Source organism: Falco rusticolus, chromosome 3, assembly GCF_015220075.1.
Source record: "Falco rusticolus isolate bFalRus1 chromosome 3, bFalRus1.pri, whole genome shotgun sequence".
In the NCBI taxonomy this organism is placed as follows: Eukaryota; Metazoa; Chordata; class Aves; order Falconiformes; family Falconidae; genus Falco; species Falco rusticolus.
Genome location: NC_051189.1, coordinates 102,720,877 through 102,743,851, shown reverse-complemented (window position 1 = coordinate 102,743,851; position 22,975 = coordinate 102,720,877). Strand labels below are relative to the sequence as shown.

The 22,975-nt window shown below is 43.7% G+C and overlaps 1 protein-coding gene across 6 annotated transcripts in view; it reads left to right on the top strand.

Annotated features, from left to right (window-relative positions):
- LOC119144723 (collagen alpha-1(XV) chain-like) overlaps positions 1-22,975 on the top strand; it is a 136,796-nt gene that overhangs the window by 32,662 nt on the left and 81,159 nt on the right. For 3 of the 6 annotated variants that reach the window (XM_037380425.1, XM_037380423.1, XM_037380427.1), the window contains exons 3-8: positions 5,806-6,353; positions 9,739-9,813; positions 10,236-10,337; positions 18,172-18,298; positions 19,575-19,693; positions 20,779-20,907. In XM_037380425.1, the coding sequence (XP_037236322.1) occupies positions 5,806-6,353; positions 9,739-9,813; positions 10,236-10,337; positions 18,172-18,298; positions 19,575-19,693; positions 20,779-20,907 (1,100 nt within the window). The remainder of the gene's footprint in view (positions 1-5,805; positions 6,354-9,738; positions 9,814-10,235; positions 10,338-18,171; positions 18,299-19,574; positions 19,694-20,778; positions 20,908-22,975) is intronic. The other 3 variants (XM_037380424.1, XM_037380428.1, XM_037380426.1) reach the window with 2 other exon arrangements.

The following is a 22,975-nucleotide window of genomic DNA, read 5'->3' as shown; positions in this document are numbered from 1 at the left end:
GTGTTATCAAGTCCAACCATTAACATAAAACTACCCAGGCCACCACTAAACCCTGTCCCCAAGCACCACATCTACGCGTCTCTGAAACGCCCCCAGTGCGGGTGCCCCCTCCCCGGGCAGCCTGTGCCGGTGCCTGACCACCCTTCCAGGGAAGAAATGTCCCCTCACCCCCACCCTAACCCTGCCCTGGCGCAGCTCGAGGCCGTTCCCTCTGCTCCTGTCGCTCCTTCCCTGGGAGCAGAGACCGACCCCCTGCCCACAGCCCCCTGTCAGGCAGCTGTAGGGAGCCATCAGGGCCCCCCCGAGCCCCCTCCTCTCCAGGCTGCCTCCCCCCTCAGCCTGTGCCCCAGCCCCTTCCCCAGCCCCTGCCCGGCTCTGGACACGCTCCAGCCCCTCAGCGTCCCTCTGGCAGCGAGGGGCCCAGAGCTGAGCCCAGGGCTCCAGGGGCGGCCCCGACAGGGCCCGGCGCGGGGGGACGGTCACTGCCCCGGCCCTGCTGGCCGCGCCGTTTCAGACACCAGCCAGGGCGCCGCTGGCCTCCTTGGCCACCTGGGCACGCTGGGGGCTCTGACCAGCCCCCCAGGCCCTTTCCCACTCGGGAGCTCCCCAGCCCCTTGTCCCTCGCCTGTACCTTTGTATTCAGAGCAATTGTTGGTGCCGTCAGACACAGATCTGCTACATGCCCATGACAGTTCTAAAGAACTGTCACCCTTTGATTGCTTGAATACTGGTGCGAATACTACAATAGCAGGTTGCTTCAAAATTCCACTTTCAGAAGGCAGTGAAAGTATTACTATGGCATTATAAATATGCTTAAACTCATAAAGTGAAAGAATCGTTGAAGTTGACTGACCACTGGAGATACTCTAGTCAACTCCCCTGCTCAAAGTAGGGTCAATTGGAGCCAGCTCCTCAGGGGTCTGGGGCTGCAAGCTACTGTTTGCCTTGTTCCACCCTCTCAGGATGCTGAGATCGTATCATGAACATCTTCTTACGATCACTACAGCAAGGCCTGCCCTCAGTTTTCACATCTCCCACTTCTTCCCTGATTCTAAGTACGGGGCCCAGCATCCCTGCCTCAGCTCCAGGGTCACCTCCAGTTCCCACTGGAACTAGCACTCTAGTTAGCTAGCACTAATTAGGCTAGCACTAATGCACTCCTGAGGTCTCCTGGACTGCTTGTGCCCTGCTGTGCTGCTCTTGGAAGGCTTCTACATTCTTGGTAAATTTTTTGCAGTGTTTAGAGGGCAAGTTGTTGCTGGGGGGTGTGTGTGTATGTTTAGTTGAAGGTCTTTTTACAGAGAAGCATTCCTGCAAGTTTGGAAATCTTGTCTTTTTCTGTGGAGGGCATCTTTAGCAATTTGCCTTTGCTTTTCGCACTCGTGCGTATGAAAATCAGAGTCCTGTTTCTCCTTCTGACCTTGCAGCCCCCGACGCTTTCCTCTGTACTTGCTATATTCCTTCCACACCTGGTTCATACTCTGTTTATGAGGCCTTTTGAGCAGTTTGGTTACCCTTGAAAGGTGTAATTTCAAGACCAATTCCCTTTTCTTGTGCTAATCCTTTGGGGATGTACCAGATCCATAAGCTCGTTCTTCTTTACCACCATGCACACCTACACCTGTGTGGCACACGGTGGTTCCTTGTTACGGAATTGGGTGAGTCACTGCAACTGTCCAAACCTGAATCCAGGCCAAGCCATGAGGCTTTCCCGGGCCGAGCAGCTGTTGACAGCTTGGTTACCTGTGCCGCCCCGCTGCAGTTGGATCAGTAAATCTCCCCGCTTCTGCCCCCCGCCCGTTTCTGAGAGCAGGGGGGCAGCAGCTGCTGCACTCTGTGGTGTCAGGCGTGCTGTGCTGCTGTGGCCTGAAGGAGCGGGTGTGCTTTAAACACAGACTGTTGTCATCGAAGGTGAACAGGTCACTGAGTAGAAGTACACGTTAAAGGGCCTTGGGTTTATGTACAAAAAGCCATGCGCACAGAAATGTATCTGGAAGGTTCTCTAGGCAAGCAGCTAACAACACGTAAGACAACAGTCCAATACTAGATCCGAAAACCTGGAAAATGGCTTGTACGGAAGCCCCAACATTGTTGCTGGTGAGCCTGAGAGCACCCTCTCGGGACAAAGCTTACCCGAGCAGCTGAGATGCGTAAGAGACGGCTACTGCCTGCTGCTTGCGCCGTGCCCGCGTGCCGAGCGCCGCCTCCGGGGCGGCCACGCCCCTGCGCTTTGCCCAGCAGAGGGCGGCGGGACCGGGCGCGGGCACGGAGCGGGGCGTGGTCTGGGGCCGGGAGCGCGGGGGCGGGGGCGGGGCCGGGGGGGCGGGGCCGGGGCCGAGGGCGGGGCCGAGGGCGGGGCCGGGGCCGAGGGCGGGGCCGAGGGCAGGGGGGCGGGGCCGGGGGCGGGGCCGGGGGCGGGGGGGCGGGACCTGAGGGCGGGCCGTGCGCAGATCCCTGCGCCCTGCCGCTCCGTGCGCGTCCGCACTGGGAGTTGCTGTCGGCGTTCCTTCGGGGGCGGGCGATGCGCGGCCCGGCCCCGGCGCAGCCTGGCTCCCGCAGCACGGCGCTGGCCGGCGGGCCCGTTGCGGCGGGAGCGGGGCGGGCGCGGCGTGTCCCGTCCCGCCCCGCCCGCAGCGCTGGGGCCGGGCTCGGCCCTAGCACTCGGCACAGCTGCGGCCCTGTTGGCGGGTTTCCCTCTCTTTTCTTTTCGCAGTGCTTGATTCACTCTGTGCAACCTAAATGATTCTATGACTTGCAGATGTGGAAATCTTCCTCTGCTTTATGTTATTGCTGTAAATATTTCTTGTTAACTGCAAAACAGATAGACTTTGGCAGCAGGGAAAAAAATTTGTTACTGCACCTCACAACAGCATCCAGTGTGAAGTAACGTTCCATTACGGTTGCCGGCCGTCTCTGAATGCCGAGCGAACGGCAGGGGCTTGCGCCGGGCCGAGTCAGGGGCGACTGGGGCCGCTCGCAGCCGACACAGCGGTGTCTGACACTGGCCGATCCGAGCCTGGTCTGGCTCAGACAGCCTTCGTAGGACGTTGCTTTTTATCCCGCTGCCTTACCGGACCGTGCCAGGGGGCTGCCCGCGGCGCGGTGGTGGCACCAGGGCTCTTCGCAGCGGGCCGAGCCGGCTGCCACGGGGCAGAGGCGTGCCACAAGCACGGGCAGGATTGTGGACAGCAACTCCGGTAAGAGTGTCTGAAGAGGGGTGGGGGAAACACTAGGTGAACTTCAGTTATGAATTTAAAAGAAAGGGAAAGCAGTAATTTCATTCAAAGGCAGCACCCACCGCATGCCCATCCCCAGCCCTGCCTCGGCTGCATTAAAACCAGTCGCCATGACTTTGCCTACAGAGGTGTTGGCTTCTTACGTTCAACACCTGCTTGCGCATGCTGTTCCGGCTTTTCTATGTACCTATTAAGGTTCGTTAGGTTGAAGCTGAATTTGGCTAAATGTGGCAGCTGATGTACCTGAATAATTGCTTTAAAAGGCATTTCTAGCTAAAAACACGATGGATGGAATGAATGTGACAATCCTTAAAATATCAGCTGAACAAATATTACGGCTAAAAATCGAGTGGGTGGGGCCAAATACGACAGTCCTTTATGTGCAGCTTCAGTCTTTACATTCATGTAGTTGAGACAGTCCAGTTCAACCACCTTCCCACAGCATGGAAGAGAACAGCAGTGTCTTTATTTTGCAGTAGTGCAACACAGGTTGGTCTTGCCACACAGTGCTAATAATTTTCTTTTGCTCCAAGGAATTGACATCAATATTTCTTTCCTTTTTTTCAGACATGGGCCTTTGGAACTGTATGTTTTAAAAGAGGTCTAAGATGGGTAATTCTGTCTGTCAGGGGTGACAGCCTTGCCTTTGAATTCTGCCTCTAATACATTTTCTAGTGGTGAAACCAAGGATAAATGTACACTGTTGAAACCAGTGTTCTCGCCGGTAATCCTGTAGCCTTTGACTCTATTGTGGTAGGTTCTCTAAACCCTATATGCTAGTATACTTTATACCACCTTCGAGGTTAGGTTGTGTGGAAGTGCAGTGTACTGGCTAGAAATGGGGGCTGTTCAGTGTTGTGTATAAGCTCTGTTAGACAACAGAGATACGAAGACTCTACTCTAGGTGCCAAATCTCAGGTTTATAATTACTGTTTGTAAGTTACCACTGAGCAGTTTTGTTTAATGCTGTCTGGGGACACCTCAAGGAGCTTCCCTGATGCAGAGATGTCATCATAAGGAAGGACCTTGAGAATACTAGCAGTGGATGGCAGGATGCGGAGGTACAAAGAAGAACCTCACCCCTCACCAGCGCAGATACTATGTCTGGAAGGGTATTTACACCTGCTGTGGTAAAAGGGGGAAAAGTGAAGTATAAGACACAAATTCTATCTGTTCTTAGTGAGGTTTCATGACTTTGCCTCATCTGTGCTGTTCTACCACAGGACCTCTGTTTTCCTCACCACTTTATCTGATGGACTTAATCCGAGACCTGTGGCAGGCTGGTGTGTGAGGTAGATGTAGAAAGGAACTGCACAACGGTGGTTCCAAATACAGCCTCTTTTTTTACCCAGGAACTGAAGATTTTCAGCAAAGAAGAATGTAGAAAGGGGTTAGGATGCATTTGATGAAGAAAGTGATTTAAAAATCTGACTTGCTTGGATCACTGAGATCTTTTTTCATGTCTGCTGAGAAAGCCAGCAGTTACTTAGCGGTGAGCTGGAGTTTGAGTTAAGGTAGTTTTACATGATGTAGCTACATTAAGACATACCCTAGCACTTGGTTTGCTTCTGCATAACATAAATATTCTCAAAAGGGTGAAAATGTACACGAATAAGAAGAATTGAGACTTTTACATAAAATTAGAAACTATAAGTTTCGTAAGGTTAGAGGAGTTGCAAAGGGAGGAAAGCCTTTAGATCTGTGTGGAGCTCTGTGTAGACTGAGATCTGAATCACTCACAGTTAAAAATAGTATCTTTTGCTTGTTTTTACTTCTTAGAAGGAGAAAATTGGTAGTTCTGTGTCTGGTATGCTGCTAGAGCATGTCTTCCCAAGGTTCTAGTTAAAATTGGTTGTAGATACTTAGCTGTTGTTACTGCTCCTTCATTGCCAGGAAGGAGTTGTCTCTCTGGGCATGTTTGGCGGAGATACTTAATTCTGAGTGTTTGCCAAAGCAAAAATGCTCTCATTTCAAAACTGAATTTTGGTCGCTGAATAGTATTTGTTATGTACACAGTGCAACTAAGGAGATAAATCTGAGAATAAGGGCATAAATAAAATCTAAGATCTGTTGTAGAAGCAGGTAATTGCAAGGGCTAAATTAAATAAATTTTAATTTTTATCCTGTATTTGTGAAACTGTCATGCTGTTTGTAGAGAACTCTTGCTGTCTTTGAGGGCAAAGGATCTCCATTTATTTGAGAAAACAAAAGGTTACTCAGTCTTCACTGAACCCACTCTGCAAGCACATTCAGCACTTCTTGTAGTTTATGGACAGCTGAAGTAAAATACATGTTGCAGGAACTACTTGTTGCCACTCAATTTCACCAAACATTTACATGTGCCTTTCTTTAGTATATGAGTAATGTCAGTTAGTCAAAGGACAAAGTATGACACATGTATTTGGCTAGATGTATTTAAGCACTAACTAGACTGGGCCTAAAGTATTAGAAGTATGTTACTGTTGTTGTAACTGCATTACAGGTTTTAAGATCTTTCTGAAATCATTAAAATCAAATGGGCTGTGCACCTCAAGAATAAATGATGTGTTTTTTGTTGCACACTTTACAGAACGAGGCTCAAAAGGACATCTTGACCTCACGGAGTTAATAGGAGTTCCTCTTCCTCCATCTGTCTACTTTGTCACTGGCTACGGAGGGTTTCCAGCATACAGCTTTGGTCCAGATGCTAACATCGGTCGACTGACAAGCGCTATAGTACCAATGCCTTTCTATAGAGATTTCGCTATCGTAGTTACGGTGAAACCAAACAGTGATCGTGGAGGAGTGCTATTTGCAATAACAGATGCCTTCCAGAAAACTATTTACCTGGGAATGAGACTTTCACCGGTTGATGACAGCACCCAGAGAATAATTATGTACTACACGGAGCCTGGTTCCCATGTGTCCCGAGAGGCTGCTTCATTTAAAGTGCCAGTGATGACCAACAGGTGGAATAGGTTTACAGTGACTGTTCAGGGAAATGATGTTGCTTTGTTCATGGACTGTGAGGAGTATCAAAGAGTTCAGTTTCAAAGGTCAGCTCAACCCTTAGTATTTGAATCTGGCTCTGGGATATTTGTTGGTAATGCAGGAGCTACAGGACTGGAAAAGTTCACAGTAAGTCCTGTCTGATAATTTCACGTGCCTCAGTGTTTTATGCATGTATGCTCTACCCAAGAAAGTCTGCTTAAAATGATTATATCTCAAATGAGGTTACAAATTACATAGTTTGTATTTTTCATATCTGGCTAGGATTCAGGCAGTGCAGATACATAAACTCTGGCTTCAAACGCAATCCTCAGAAGTTTATTAACGGTCCAGATATTAAACTCAGTGCTCAGTCTGAATACTAAAAAATTCAAGGTAAATATATCACGTAAACTCATATGGCCTTTTAACGAAGGGCACACTTCAGAGTATCCATTTGCTGAACTTCTGAGAATAATACCTTCATAGGAAGTACAATTTTAAACCCTTATTAGCTAGGTGTGTTTACTTCGCATTCAACATCAGGAAGAGAATGATCTCATTAATGATAAAGAAGTTGGAAGATATTACTTAAGCTTATCAGCTACTTCAGAGAAATAGAATGGGCTGAAACCACTACCACAAGGCTCCCAAGCCTTCTTAGCTGAGTGCAAGCATCTTTCTTGCTGGCTGGAATTCTCAGCCACTGAGCTTTAAAATGAGAATGTGGAAGCTATCAATACATGTGAGATTGAATCATTGTCAAATTGGAAGCGAAACATCACTTTTCATGTCTTGTTCTTGTACTTCAAAACTTGTACAATATTTTGTGAGATTAATATCTCTTCCCCTAAATTAGTAAAGCAGCAGCACAAAACTGAGTGGATCCTTTGCTTTAGGGGAAAAAAAGATGTTCTTTCCAAAGTTCAGGTGTACTGGCAAGTTGTGAGCTCCATCTGGTAAGCAACAAGGATGATGTACTTGTATCATTTATCTGACTAGTCTAAGCACCTAGAATTACAGGAGTATATCGATTACTAGCAAATAGGGGTGGAAAGGGAATGTAGGAAAACAGCCTGTTGGTGCTACCTTTCTTAGACAGATGGAATGACTCAATTTATGAGTCTGATTGCCTGATTAGTAATTAAGAATGAGAAACATTCAAGAAAATGAGACTACTTTGGTACCCCACCTGGAAAACACATGTAAAGATCAGTTGCTGAGATTAGCACCAATCAATCTGTAAAGATGGTGACAGGAATGCATGGTGGGTTACACTCTAAGGCATTGCTGCTGTGACAGGCTGTTCTGTATGCTGTATCGAGTACACACGTTTCAGGCAGTATTCTGGTGGCTTCAGTACTACTGATTGTGACATGCACTGTACATCTTAGGCCTTTATTTCTTCATGTGTCCTATGTCACAATTGCTTTTGGGTAGCAAAACTAAATGGTTGATTCCTCCTCAAGCTCTGTTTGTATGACAAGAACTGTTTACACTGATTGCTCACAATAGAAACGAGTCACAGCTGATGGTGCAAATGACCCTGGATGTGTGTCAGCTGCTGGTTTGCTCTGGCTAATGGGAATTTGTGAGTCTAAGGCTCTGGTTGCCAGATATGAAAGGACATAGCTATCATCAGATTTTATGGAAACAAAAGGAAATTCTAGCCCTGGTGCTTGTAAAGAAAAGTAGAAAAAAGACAACAACCAAGTATAGCTAAACCAGTGATGATGCCAGATTCTGCAAACCAGCTTTAGCAGGGAAGGCAGCAGCAGGCAGAGCCCTGGAGGGGGAACACAGTACCTCACACCCACTGTCCCTGCCATGGCAGGCTTGGCCATGCCTGTTCCCTGGTTGGAGTAATTGACTAGCAGCAACACCTGGGACACATTAAAGCTCTCAATTTTACTTCTTTCACCAGCCAGGGATACAGATTAGAGCAAGAGGAGAAAAATGTGTTCTCCAAATGTGATTCACTCATACTGTGAAAACAAAGCATCACTTCTGAGAGATGGCTTAAATGTCTGGTTGTGCCTCCATTCATGTAGAAATTTTCAGTGAGCTGTTCGGTTAGTCTGGTGCCATTCAGTATCTGAGTTGCTCATTATTAAGTTTTGAGATGAACAGGATGAATAGATGAAGAACAGGATGGTTCAGTTCACAGAGCTATTTCAGATTGCCTGCAAACTCAGGAAGCACCGACTGCATGAGTTTTGTGGTTTTTGAAGGTACAGAAATTAGAGGAGCATTAAGGATAGAATCTTAGGTTTTGTTCCTTTCTGAAATTTTCTAGAAGCCACCAGAAGTACTGCTTAAAAAGTACTTTCTTGCTTATAATTCCCCAATACTTCTAGGGTGGGGAGAGAGGATGGCTGCAGAGAGGAAAGAGCCAGCGTACAGACATAGCAGTGCATACGAACGGTAGCTGCTCCTCCTCTGGAGTTTGCAGGTTTTGGTGCCATTAAGTAACAGCAAAGCATACTGCTTTTCTCATCTCAACAGTTGTTGCAGTTTGCCTTACCAAGGCTCAGGCTTTCTATACCCCTGTGTGAGCAGATCTGCTGTGTGCCTGTGGTCGTACTTGGCAGACAGAGCACAACCCAGATGCCCTTGCATGGTGTGAACATTTTAGCTCCCCGAAGAGAAGTCACTGGACTGAGAAGTATTCTGTGTCTGTCTAGAGATAAAGACTAAATCTGCCAGCTTCTTCAGGCTCTTCTCTAAAGAAAATACAAAAGCACAGCAACAACAACAAAAAATGCAGCCAGCAAAACAGGAAGGGGCAGCTCATGTATGTTGGGTGAGATGGCTCTAGATCTGAATACCTGTCATTCTGCCTACGTGTGCATCATGCCTAACTGAGGCTTCATAACAAGGAAACATCCTCCAACGTTTCTTAAAACACTTTGAATCTTTGTAATCTAAGAAATAAGACTTGAACTTTTAAAATGAAATTGTAGCTGCTCCTTCAGCATGTCTGACTGAGAAATACAGTTTGTAACTCTGAAAAAAGGACTGTTTGTTATCAGAAAATCCATCTCCTTTCTGTTTTGAAAAGGTTTAAGCTGTTCTCTGCCTGACCTACTTCATCAGTTATGGGTATTTCCTTCCCATCCTTTGTCTCCCTTTTTACGGTTTCACACATACCATTTTTGCAGCTGCAATGCACTTCTTCACTAGAAAAAGCAGACTACTTCACAGACTCTAGGACATGAACTCGGACTAGGTCCTTCGGCTGGGACTCTGACAGTATAGTGTGGCAATTGTACTGTCACTGGGACACGAGAGTCATTGTGTTCTGGAAGCTTTGATTTTTTCTACATTTTGCAAAAGGAAAACATAAGGACATATTTACATTTTCCAACCTGGTTTATTATCATAGAATGTTATGCTTCAGATCATTTTCCAAGCAAATCAGAAAAGTCTGGGCTTTTTTTGTTGATTTGTTTAATCCCCACCCCTCCACCTACCCCTTCACACACATGCTACTTAAAATATTACTTCCTTAAACTGTTTTTATTATTTCGTGTAGGGCTCAATTCAACATCTGACAATCAAATCTGACCCAAGGGCTACTGAAGATCATTGTGAAGATGATGATCCATATGTGAGTATTCTTATAATTACTTCTTTATCTACCCTCAGTGCCTCAGAGATTTCAAAGTCATTTGCCATTAGACATTTTTCATAAGGCTAAATGTCTGTCATTTTGGGAAAATAGTATCATACTTAAAACTATCTGCGTGTGAACCTTTTTTTTTGACTACACAGCCCATAAACCTATGATTTTTCAAAAAGTATAATTTTCTCTTGTCTATAACACCTTTCAGAAAAGGAACTATGCCTTTTATTTTTCTGAAGGGTCATTTTCATGAAATGCTGTAAGTACTGAAATAAGTTAACGCCATAATGACGCTGAGGCTTCATCAACTGGAAAAAAAAGGTTTTTTTCATTAAAGTAGCCAATTCCTTGGAGACCACGCTTTTTTCCCCTGACTTTTATGAACTTGCTATCATGCTTTTGCACAGGCTTCAGGGGACATCAGTGGTAATGGCAGCATTCAAGAACACGAAAGTATTTCTAAGACACAGGAAGTCCTTGCGCCTTCTCATCTTCCCATAAGGGTAAAGGTATTTGATTTATTTGCTTTACATTTCTGGTTTAATAGTACTTTTTTAGATAGTGAGGTATGGATTTTGTCACTAGTTTTTCACATGTGGCAGCTTCCAAAGTGGGAACAACATGCACCCATCCATAAGAGTGACTGCACTGTGCCAGACCAAAAGGCTGGTGTATTTGACAACAATCAGCAATCACTGCTTTGGGAAGAGTGTAATAACAGATCAGGAGCGTAGATATGACACTTACTAGGAATACTCTTTTACTCTGCAACAATTTCCATCTCAGGAAATGCTTGAGCCAAGAATGTATCTGTTTGTGTTTGGTGGACCTCAGCTGAGTTTTTCAGCCTTGAATTTCTTGCTTTGTTTTTTTAACCCATGGGAATTTTACCATCCTCACCTTCGTGCTGCAGCGTTCCTTAGCTTATTTAATGACATGTTTTGTGAAGGACTTTCACCTTTTGCTTGCCCTTCTGAACATGCTAGCTGCAGCTCTCATTTGGTGGTTACTGTGCTGGAAGACAGAGTAAATGGTTGTTCCTTGCCATACTGTTTGCAGTTTTAGAGATTCCTATCACATTGTGTTCCCCTGCCCTTTTTGTGTGTGGCTGACATGTTCCTGTCCATTCCTCACAATGAAGTTTTCCATGCAGCTTATATCAAGCATTTTTCTTTTATCCAAGTTCTCACTGATTCCTTTAGAGAAAACCAGTAGCTTTTTGAGAAATGACTTTACAGAAACCATGCTCACATTTACCTCATAGAGCACATACTTCAGCTCTTTCATTGTTGAATCCTTCAGAACTTGTGGGTGAATACTGTTTGGTTCTGATGACTTGTTGCCATTCACTTAGTGTGTTTCCTACCCTTTTCTTACAAACACTTGCAGGTTTAGACATATTCTCTGCTGAGTTTCCCAAGAATACTCTTTTGCAGGAATTTTAACTCTGCCATGGTCAACATGAACGCAAAAAACTTTTTTTTCTGCTATGGCTTAAAATTCTTTGAGCACTCTTTTTACAGCTTCATCGTGTATTGACCTGGCTTCCTGCTCCTGATGTGTTTGAAAAGAGATTTATTATTAATATTCATGCCTTCTACATATATCTCATTAATATCTTTTTGGCCTGCCTTCTGCTTTTCACAGAATAGCAGACTCAAAGCAAAGTCAAGTACAGAAGGTTGCTCAGTGCAGTGAGTTTTGGGTCACCTCAGGGGTGGAGACTCCACTGCTTACAGTTGACTTGAATTCTGTAACTAAGCTAGAATCAACACCCAAAGGAAAAATATAACTGAAAAAGTATTACAGAATATAATTTATTATTTGGTAATGATGGAGTTGTGGTTGTCACAAACAAAGAGGCAAGGTATACTTCTTCCTGATGTGCCTCTCAAAAGACACAGTTGCTCATCAACGACTATAGCATTGCAAACATTTTTCAATTCAGCTTTAATACTTTCACTTACTTTATTTGAATTTCTCCACAAATTATTATCTGATTTGATGTTATTTTAGTTTTCTCTTTAAAACGTTTTTAAGATTATCTGAGAAACTGAATCATGCTTTAAGTACACAAATCATTTTCTCTGAAGGCCTGCCCCACAATGTTAATAAAGCAAATATGTATGTACGACAGATTATCACCCTTAGAAAATGAGAAAGAAGCAAGCCTCTTCATAGCTCTTTTTTGTTCTACAGACACTCTTTTGGTGGCAGATTATCAATTTCTTGGACTGTGTAGAAGCAGTCTTCACTGAATCTGTGTGCAGTCCCAGTTACTACTACAGTAACTCTTTGTATGAGCCAGTCACAGAATGGATGATGATACAAGGTTTCTGAGAAAGCTAACCATAAGCCTGAAAGGCCAGTAAATTACTCTTTTCTTCAAAATGCAAGAACTTCATGTGAAAGTATTTCCTTGGATTATACACATTTTTTGTAAAATGCCTGGGGACTTCAAAAGGCTGTACCACTGTGTCAATAAATATGTAGCCTCCTTTAGCAAAATGTTTTATGCTATTGCCAAATTAGAAATACCTAAGTGCAAATGACTCTTGGGATTTGTATGCCTTTCAGGGTGACTGCCCATGGAGTTTTAATGGGTATATTCTTTAGAAATATTAAACAGGAGATGGAGGAACAATGACAGTGTAACAGTCAGTACAGTCACTGACAGATGTTTCTGAGAAAGTTTTTATTTATCTTCCTCTCTGAAAAGTAGCTGAACAAACTCTCCAAATCAGCACTTCAAAGCAAATTGCTATGCTCAGCTGGAATGAAACAAGTCAAAGGTCATACTTGAAAATGCAATCTCTGAATAAAGACACTTAGCAATGTTGATGGTGCATATTCTAATTTGTATTTTTCTGCTAAGAAGTTCAGTATTGTGCAGTGGAAATGGATAGCATTCTTTGGACTGTTTCAGAATATTGCCATTTAATGGGCCTTGGGAATCAGGAGAAAAGGCCTCAGTGAATCGGCAGAACAGGAATGTTTAATGTTTGTAGAGAGGTGTCTCTTCATAAAGAATTCTCATGTAAATTCTCTGCTAATTGATTATTCAGCCAAAAACTGTCCTTGGCATGTGTTAGCTATCGGAATCTTCAGAGAAATATAGTCTGAACTACTCTGCATGTCAGAAAGACTCTGCAAGAAAGGAAAAGTAGGAAACAACAATTTTCATTGCTGCTTCACAAGTGTTCAAGCCATTGCATGTGTGTCGCAGCACTGGGTTTGTGTGATTTTTATTTTTTTTTTCCCCAGGAACAATACTACCCATTTTGTTTCATTAGCCTTACATCTTTATGAACTAACAATCATAAAAATACAATCAAGGATCATAGAATATTTCCGTTTGGAAGGAAGGGCACCTAGTTCAACCTCCTGCTCAAAACAGGGGTACCAGTCAGGTCAGATCATGCTTTTCAGTGCTTTTTCCAGCCTGTTCTTGAAACATCTGAGGATGTAAACTGCAACAGCATTGCTGTACAGCCTGTTCCAGTGCTGGTCTATTTTCACTGGTGAAAACATTTCTCCTTATATGCAGTTAGAACCTCTTGATTTGGCTTTGTGCCTGTTGTCTCTTGTCCTGCTGCCGAGCACCATGATGAAGACCCTAGCTCCATATCGTTGATGAACCCTCTGTAGGTATTGGTAGGCTGCCAGTAGGTCTCCTGTCAGCCCCTTCTTCTCCATACTGAAGACAATCAGTTTCTTCAGCCTTTCCTCAAAAGGCAATTACTGTGAGGAACTTGCACTTTGTCTTGTAAGCTGCTGAGCTCACTCTAGTTTTTTTATATTTGTCTTGTAATAACAGACAAAACCAAGCACCATATTCTAGATGTGAACAAGTGCTGGATAAGTGGGGCTAATCACTTCCTAGACCTACTAACATGTAGTTCTGTTGCTTTGCTGCCAGGGGATGCTGCTGGTTCATACCCAGTTTGCTGTTTCGAGCTTGTGCCATTGCATCCCAGGTGCAGGACTTTGTGTTCATCCTGGCTGAGTTTCATGAGGTTCATGTTGGCATATTCCTTCAGCCTGTCCATGTCCCTCTGGATGCAAGTCCTGCCCTTGACCTTATTAACCGATGTGCCTCCAACAGCCACGTTGGCGTTATCTGCAAACTTTCTGAGCAAGCACTCTTGCTGCCTCCTCAGGTCATTGGTAAAGGTGTCACACAAAACAGGTCCCAGGATGGACCCATAAGTATGTCCCATTAAACACTGTACTCAGAGTTCAATCATCCAACTATTTTTTTACCCATCTTGTTGCTCTCCTGTCCAGACTGTCATGTCCTGGCTTAGATACAAGGATATCATGGGAGACAGTGTTGAATCCTTGCTAAAATCAAGGTAGATGACATCCACTGTTTTCACCACTAATCCAGTCATTTTGTCACATAAGGTGGTCAGGTTGGTCAGGCATGATTTACCCTTGATAGATCCATGCTGATGGTTCCTAGTTACCTTCTTCTTCTTCATGTGCCTAGCGATGTGTGCTGAGGGGACTTGCCTCATGGTTTTCCCAGAGATCAAAGTGAGGCTGGCCGGTCTGTGATGATGTGGGTTGTTCTTTTGGCTTTAGAGTAAATGTTCCAAATGAGCTTTGCCATTTTCAAGCTAATTTTTTATTACCCATACACTGATCACAAGAAATATAAAAAGTTCTAAATCCTTTTTAATGGGATTCTTAAGTATGTTCTGGGTTGCATATTACTCTTTGGTATTCTGTATTTGTTCATGTTTCTTCCTTCAGAGTTAAATATAAAATCCACCAACAGATTTTTACCTTCCAGTAGCATAGTGCCTCATTGTTTAATCTGTGGTCTTTATAGACGTAACACACCCCCCTTTATACACAGTGACACAACTGACCATGGAACAAGGCTTGTCTCAGTAGTGATGGACAAGAAAAGTTGCACATTGTAGCTGGATTTCAGGGAAACTTTTCAATAGGGTAATAGTGCGCTGGAGCAGGTCACCCAAAGAGGGTACCAAACCTCTGTCCTTCGAATTTTCAAGATTTGGTTGAACAAAGTCATGGCTGAGTGGATCCACCTACCTGAGTGATCTGCTTACATGACCTCGAGAGGTTCCTCCCAACTGAAAGTTCTACCCTGTGCCCATGCAGCCTGTGTGACTCTTGGCTCAGTGACACGGGTTGGGGGCCATTTTCTCTCTGTGTCTTTTCAAGTCCCCTATGGCTGGGCAGAATACCAAAGAAGATGTGTCTTTAGCATAAGAAAATGAATTCCATCATGGAAAAAGTTACAGTGAAGTTGCTTTTTCCCAAGGGAGTGACTCATAAGTCATATTTACACAAGCTTTATCTTGGTGTTGTGCATCTGGTGGCAGAGGTTACATTCAAAAAATTCCATTCTTACATTCTGAACATCACCCTGAACACAAAAGGCAGAGGGAGCCTGGGGAGACATGCTGGGCTCCTACAGAGACCCGGAATGAAGGCTTGTCCTCAACGGTGTGGATCCTTCCGTGACATCCTTTCTGCTTCCTGACAAACTGGGTGGCGTGGTGCCTACCATGTGCCTGGAAAATCACACGTACAGTCTAAGCACTTAGTATTCAGGCTCTGTAGCTCTCTCCCAGAAAATGTGGAATCCATTGTGTTCCCAGTTAAGGAATGCTGAAGAGTGTTGATAGAATGTGTACATAAGAAAAAACAGCATGTAATGAAGCATCAGAGGACGCAGAGTAACTATGGAATGTCTCTTTCTACTACCGGCTCAGAGGCAGTGATTAATATCCCCGTGCTTGCTGCACCCCCTTCAGACCTCTCTCCTGTTACTGAGGGCTTTCTGTAAATTCTGGACCTGTCTGGAGGGAGGAAAATCCTCAGTGTCTGAACTGGGAGGTATGTGCTAGGAACTGTCAAAGCAGCAGCCTAAACTACAAGGAGACGGTTCTAGGTGACAAAGCCTTTCCCTTGTCACCAGAGCACAGAAAATCTGGAGAAAATTTCAGTGAATTTCCCAAGAAGCATTCCTTTCTGGGGGTAAGGTTTGAGATGGGCACAACAGCAGGAGGATAAGCTGAATCTGGTTTTATGCACAAAGGCAGAAACAACCTTTTATAGCTCTGCTTTTAGGCAGTTGTTCCGAGTTCAGTGTCCTGCAGGAGCTCATACCTGGCTGTCCTCTGTTGTGTCCTCCCATTCATTAGGAGCTGCAGGTGGGAAAGCGAAGGGACCTAGTGCTTCCCGGAGCTTCGCTGACTGCTGAGCAGCCGTCCCCGTGCAACTGCTGCTCTGTACATAAATACGCTCTGTAAGGCAGCCCACAGGCAGTGGCATGCTGCTGTATTTCCTGTGGGGCAGGAGAAGATACTGCAGTGCCTGCCCGTAACCTCCTGTCCGCTCGCCCGCTGCTCTGTGCCCAGGGAGCACGTGTGCACCAGCAGGGATACCCACCCTGCCACTCTTGTACGGACACATCCTTTCACCTCCGCTGCTGATGCTGATCACTAACCTTTGAGCGTGGCTATTAGATACTTCTTTATTCCACAGGTGTCTAAACTTTACGTCTTCATGTCTAAACTGATTAGGATTAATTCAAGAGATTTTTTGTGGGTTTTTTTTCCAATTGCTTCACTAAATTATAATTGTACTTTTTTTCATTATCCTGATGCTTATAATTCTATCAGACAGGTAATCACTATTATGTATCAAGTTTACATTCTGATGAGTGTAGTGTGACATTTAGGTTATTTTTCTACTATCTTTGAGTAAATATCTATTTTTCCTATTGTTTTCTAGTGCATAGAGTTAGGTTTGGGACATATACTAATACTATGTGAGGTTTTTTTTCCATCTTGTAGTTTTTTAAAATTATTTCTCAAAATGAAGCATTTAAATCTTTGTCCTACTGTTGTTTTATTTATCTTCCCAGTGAGAAATAAACATCAGGAATGTTTTATAGACTGTGCAATTGAGCACATTCTGAATTGTGTGAATTATTTTCTACTGTTCATCTGAAGCACTGGTTATTCTGCATCAGAAGAGGGAAGTCACTGCACATTGTATTTAAAGGGAAAAGCTGGCCCTCCTTCCTGAAAGTAGGCAAGACCCAGTCTTATTAAGAATTTTAAAACACAAACCCCTGCAATATCTGACTAGCTTAACACTGTAAATTTACTATGGTTGAGATAAACAGGCTGCATAAAAAAAATTATTGGTTTCTGAAGGTTAATCAGACTATTTCTACATGGAATGTCAAGAACAAGTTATATGGTTATAAGAGAAATAAGACCAGAGGAAGCATTGTTTTTCCTTTCTCAAGTGGAGTAAATAAAACTGAAATCAAATGGAAGTACTTTTGTCAGCTATAGTGAGGATCAGATCTGGCCTGCTGTGGAAAAAATTTCCTTTCCTGTTCAAATGGAGCCCTAAAGACTATTTTCAATGTGTTTTTTAATAACAGTAAGTATCTTGAAGCTTTTCCTCATTTATAAGGATACAAAGCCAGAGGAATAAAAATCATGCTAATGGTGCGACCTGTCTTCCTTTTGCTGACAACTCAGGAACGACTTCAGCAAGCCCTGTTATGCCATGTTGCACATCTTAGCCTGATTCAGGGGCAGGATGCTTGGCCCATGAAGTCTGCTCCAAGTTACCATGGCAACATAATAACTTTTAAATTTAATTTATATTGAAAATGGAGGTTTGAATGAAATAATCTCCTCACTGTCCCAAGACAGCACTTCTCCAGGTCTCTAATTCCAGTAGGGAGCTGGCGCTTTACATGCCTACATGCAGCTGGTAGCAGGTTATTGCAATGGCCCCCTCTTGTGCACCCATCGCCAGCGCGGGGAAGGGTGGGTACCAGCCAGCTCGAGGCTTTGAGGTCTACAGCGATAACTTCACATTCATGGCATTTTTCTCCTGCTCTGTGGGTTTTTCAGGTGTACATGACTTGGTTTGGAGGAATGGTGTTCAAAGGTGGTTGTGCTGATTTTTCTCAAGAGCTTGACCAAATGGGTGTGACATCTGCTGATAAGTAGAAATTAGATGCATATTGTAATGAGGAAGAATGAAACAGAAGGTGAAATAAATAAAAAACTTGTAAGTGAAAGAGGGTGTATATATTGGCCATTAATAAATTTCAGGTTTTATTATAGCAATGATAATTAATGTTTCTAAGGGCAGCATAAGAATAAGGACAGATACTGGTGAGATGTAAGTGGGAGAGATCTGGATTTCTGCTTTGCTTCATAAATGTGGTAGCTTTGATTATTATGCTTTGAGGAAGGCAATTGCTGATTCTTGCTTTAAAATGTGTGATAAGCCTTTTCTATAAACATTTCTTTGGGATTTTGGTTTTTTTAGCCTGAAGATACATTGGCTGAGCCAGTGGAAGCACCCCCAACTATATTGTCTTATTTGGAAGAAAATGATTTCTCTGGAAATCACAGATCAGAAGAAACCCCTGAAACAGCTAAACGTAAAGAACAAGGCACTGCCTCTTTTTTTTTTTGGGGTGGTGGTGGTGGGGCGGTGGTGTCATCTTCATTCTCTAGGTCTGAGTCTGTTATTTTCCTGTGCACGAAAAGCCACTGTCAAAATATCTTGATTGCTGCCAGGAATGGAAAATCCTATGGTATTGGACATCCTGTTTCTTAGAAAAGAATTGGCACATCAAGCATTTGATCTGTGAGACTGCAGTTTGTTAGGCTGCAGTGTGTTAACAGCAGCAAAGGTAAGTGGTAGCAACCACAGCCACCCTTCCAACATGTCTTCCACTTTTCACTCCATATAGGTGCTTATCTCAATCGTTGTTAAACACACAGAGAACAGATTTACCCTTCCATAGTGTGGAAGTTTCAGCCACAAAACTATGGTTTATATTTTCTAACGTAAAAAAAGTATGGATAAAACAAAGTAGCTGACCTGAGGAGCTGCTGCTGTAATACTCTACAAGATGCCAGTAAAGTGCAAGTGTTAGGCAAGGGGAATGAAGGGAGAAAAACTCTCCATTCTGCTCAGTTCAGCAAGAAGCGTGGCATTTCTTGAAATATTCCTCTGCAAACAGTGCTGCTGGCTCTAAAGCCACGCGGCACCTTTAAAAGGAATTTAAGATGAGTATTTAATTTGATAACCTTTGGTTATAGGGAAGCACAGCCTTTCATGTAGAACTGAATACCACCCCTGAATGAACAGCTATATCCTACTGCTGTTCCCTGGAAAGGCTGTGGATCTGCCTGGTGCACCAGTGGGGTGTCTTGGGCACAAGTGTAGGCAGCACAGTGACAGGAGCAGGGCATAATGCACTGGGAGCCCAGTCCTCCACTGGTAAGAAAATGTCAGTGCACCCCTAGAAAAGTAAAGCTAGTTATCTTAACAAGGCCAAAGACAATGTTCCCATTTACATTTTATACATACCTCAAGTATGCTGAAATTGTGTATACCTCTTATTTTTTCTTATGCAGACGAAAAATAGGCAGCCATTAGACTAGAGCTTGAGGCAAAGATGATGGTGCAATAGAGTCTTTGTCCTTTAAATAAACATTTGCTTTATAACTATATTCTCACTTTTTCTCCCTTTTTTTTTTTTCTCCTTTTAACATTTTCAGAGTTATAACATGACTAATATTAATCTCGGGCATGTATTTTGGTCATAATCTAAATAATTTCTTTTTTCATACAACTTGCAGAATCTGTGCTCTGATAAAATACCTCTGGGTGGGTTTTATTTTGCTCTGTCTCTCATTAATAAGTGATTTTTTATTTAGCTTCAGCTGTCATGGAAACTGGACAAGGCAACAGTGAGTCTACCACTGTCACACAGAAAATCTTAAGAGAAGAAGGTGGCTCTGGTGCTAGTGTTTTGCCGGGAGTAAGCAAAGAGGAGGTCTGTACAATGGGTTTATCACATGCCTTATCTTTTTGCCCCAAGAGCAGGAAAAAGTATGAATTTTTGGTGTTTTTCTGAGTTGGTACCTTCATCTATCCCATCTTAGCAGCATGCCAAAACTGAAGTCACTTTTTAAATTCATGAATGTCCTCTCATGGCATCAGACTGAAAGGTGCTGACACTTTGCAGAAGTTTGTATCCATCACCGAGATGGGCTTGAGATTTTTGACTAGCAAAACAAATTTGTTCTTCCAGTTTTGCATTTTTGTGTTTTGCATTTAAGAAAGTGGGAAACAAACAAAATAACCAGGGTAAATCCTCAACATAAAAGCCACGATTTTTATTCCCTAAAAGCAGGCATCTTGGTCTTACAGTAACCACCTTGCAGGTGAAAGTCCTGCTTCCTTCTCAGGTGTGTGGCATACCGACTGGGGTTTTGTTTAAAGATGTATTTAGTGCCCAAGCTTCACCACTGAGGGGGTTTATTTTGTTTCTGGTGTATTTAAATTATTCTTTTTATTATTCTTACTTTCTCTTGACCAAATACTGATGCTCAGCAATCCTTTGGTCTTGCTTGTTGTCCATTTTTACTCTTTGCTATCAGTTTCCTTGTTTCATCTTCTGTAACTTTCCTTTTTAACTAAGCCAGGTGTGTAACCCTCTTTTGTTAGAGTTGTAGATCTCAGGGGAGTTGGCTAAAGCTTTCCTAAACATCTTTTTAACTTTCACAATTTTCTCCCAGACAAACTGTTTGTGAAACTTGTCTTTTTCAAACCTACATTATTGATTTAGACTGCTCAGATTTGTGCAGGTATGAAATTAGACCATGGGAATTTACATCTAGGTAACCAGCTCATTTTTTTCCAGCTCAGTGAGCAATTTGTTTGTACTTGAATGAACGATCTCTAGTACGGACTGCCTTTGTTGAATGGAGGATATTGCTTGTGTGGTGCCTCACAGGCTTCTGACTGTGTTGAACAAAGCAGGGGTTCTAGGAGAGAGGGAAGAAAGGGGGGAAAAGAAAGAGAAATGGGAAAAGTAATGCAGCACTTTTTTTCATGTTTCACATTTTAATTACTCAGGGCCAGGAAGGTCAGGAAGGAGAGGACAAGCCCACAGGATCTCCAGGAAGTCCAGGAGTAGAAGGTGTGCAGAAAAAAGATCAAGGAACTCCTGGACGTCCAGGGAAACTTGGGCAGCACAGTCAGCCTGTGAGTATTTTATGTCTTTCGAAAGAATGCATGTATTTTAGAAAGGGTAATGGTCATTCATTGCATGTACATAAAGGGCTGAAACTCCACAGTCTTACACAGTGTCATCAGTTATGCTTGTACAGGGTGGGTTTCTCGCCCCACCAAACCAACCCAGGAGTGTCGTACCTGCTTTGCATGTCCACCAGCTGCTATGCAAGGGCCTGATGAGAGACAATCATCAGAAAGCACAAGGCAAACAACTGATGTGGCAACATACCAACGTTCTTAGAGTGCCAGTTCCCCCCTCTTGGGGCAGCCTTTGCAGTGCTCCGCCGCCCACACCCTGCCTGCTGTCTTGTTTGAAGGCAGCCAAAGCTGCCGGACTGCACAACCTGCACACCTCCTGCGGTGGCTTCTGTGCATCCAGGGATATCCTTCTGAACCATCAGCACAAGATGTATCCACGTAGAGAGAGGTGCAGACCAGATCACATTGTGGCATGGGATTTGTTAGGGGTCTGGTTTGTTACTTGTCACAGCATGACACATCAAGCTGTGGCTAATTGTTTTTTTGTTTTTTCGTTTTCTTCTTCGTGACAATGTTTTATTTACCTTTCCAACCAAGATGTTTTATTTTAGGCCATTCCTGGTAAAAATGGGTTACCCTTATGTACCCTTTGATACATGTTTCGGTTAACTGAAGACTAAAAAACCAACAATTTTTATCAGAGACTCTGCTACATTGAAGCTTAAGCAGCAAAGTGCTTTCACTGTACCCTCTCTCTAGAAGGCAGCTCTGGTGCTGCAGTTGACTTCCTCAGGTTGCCAAGAGTGTAGGACCCAGGTTTCTAAGAGAAACTTTTGATTCCTTGGTTACAAAGAAAAGTAAGAGGCATGGTGTGCTGTAGGCAGCTGTTCAAGAAGCCCAGCTTAGGTGAGGTTGGCTGTTCCGCAGAGAGGAACTTCCAGAAGAGCACATACTCTTTTGTATGACCCAGATGTCTTCCAGGGCAAAACAAAATGCTTCATTGACCTTCATAGACACATGCTGCCACGTTGCCTGCTCCTAACCTCAGCTGCAATTAAATTTCCAGATGTACCTCTCACCCCTCACCTCTTGTGCAGTTATTCCTTCCGCTTCATACTTCCTGCTTTCCTTTCTCTGTGTTCCTCTGGTTTCCCTTCTCTTCTATTATATTTGCTGTTATCTTCCTGTATTTTTCCTTCCTCCCTTCTCCAGATGACTCCTGCCTGTAGCTCAGGTCGTCACAAGCCACTGACAGGTTGCATATGCATCCTCCGTGGTGAAGCATCACCCAGCAGCGTGCATGGTAATGAATGCCAGCTGTCATATTCAATGCATGTCTCAGCTGCTGTTGCGCATCTGTCCTCTGTTGATGCTTTACTACCTGGCTGCTTTGTTTCCTGCCTCATTATCTACTGCCTCCACTTTGTGTGTCTTTCCCCTCTCTGAGACCTTCCCAGCCAGGGGCTGTCGCCCTTACCATGCCAGTTCCTCCCTTCGCGCGCTGCGTGCACCACTGCTGTGAGCTTCTGTCCCTTCCCGTCCCCTGCAACTGAACCCCAATGAAATGGGTACGTCTTAAGATATTAGGAAGCTAATTCAGTAGTCATTCATAGGATGCATTATTCAACTCCTGCATGAATGCTGCCTGCACGCATTGATATGTTCAGAGAAATGTATCTGTTTTTGCAAATATTTGGCCTAAACTCAAGTTAGTGTCATTAGGGTGTTTATGGACAAGAGGTTTACATCTTTAGTATTAACAGAAGTCTAACTACTTTCAAGCAGAACATTTTCAAAGAAAATTCTATGAGACCAAAATAATGGGGAAATGTCATAGAAAATTCTTTTGATGTAATTCAAATGCTTCAAAAGCAATTGTTTTGTCCTTGTAAACAAATCCTTGTAAAAGTGTCCTATTTCCTACCACAGACATTTCATTGTATCTTGTTAAATTAACCATTGTCCTGTATTTTTTATAGATAGTATTTTGTCCAAGTGTACCTGGGTTCTGATCTTGCATATACCTATGCGACTTTACAATTGGATTGATGGGGCTTCA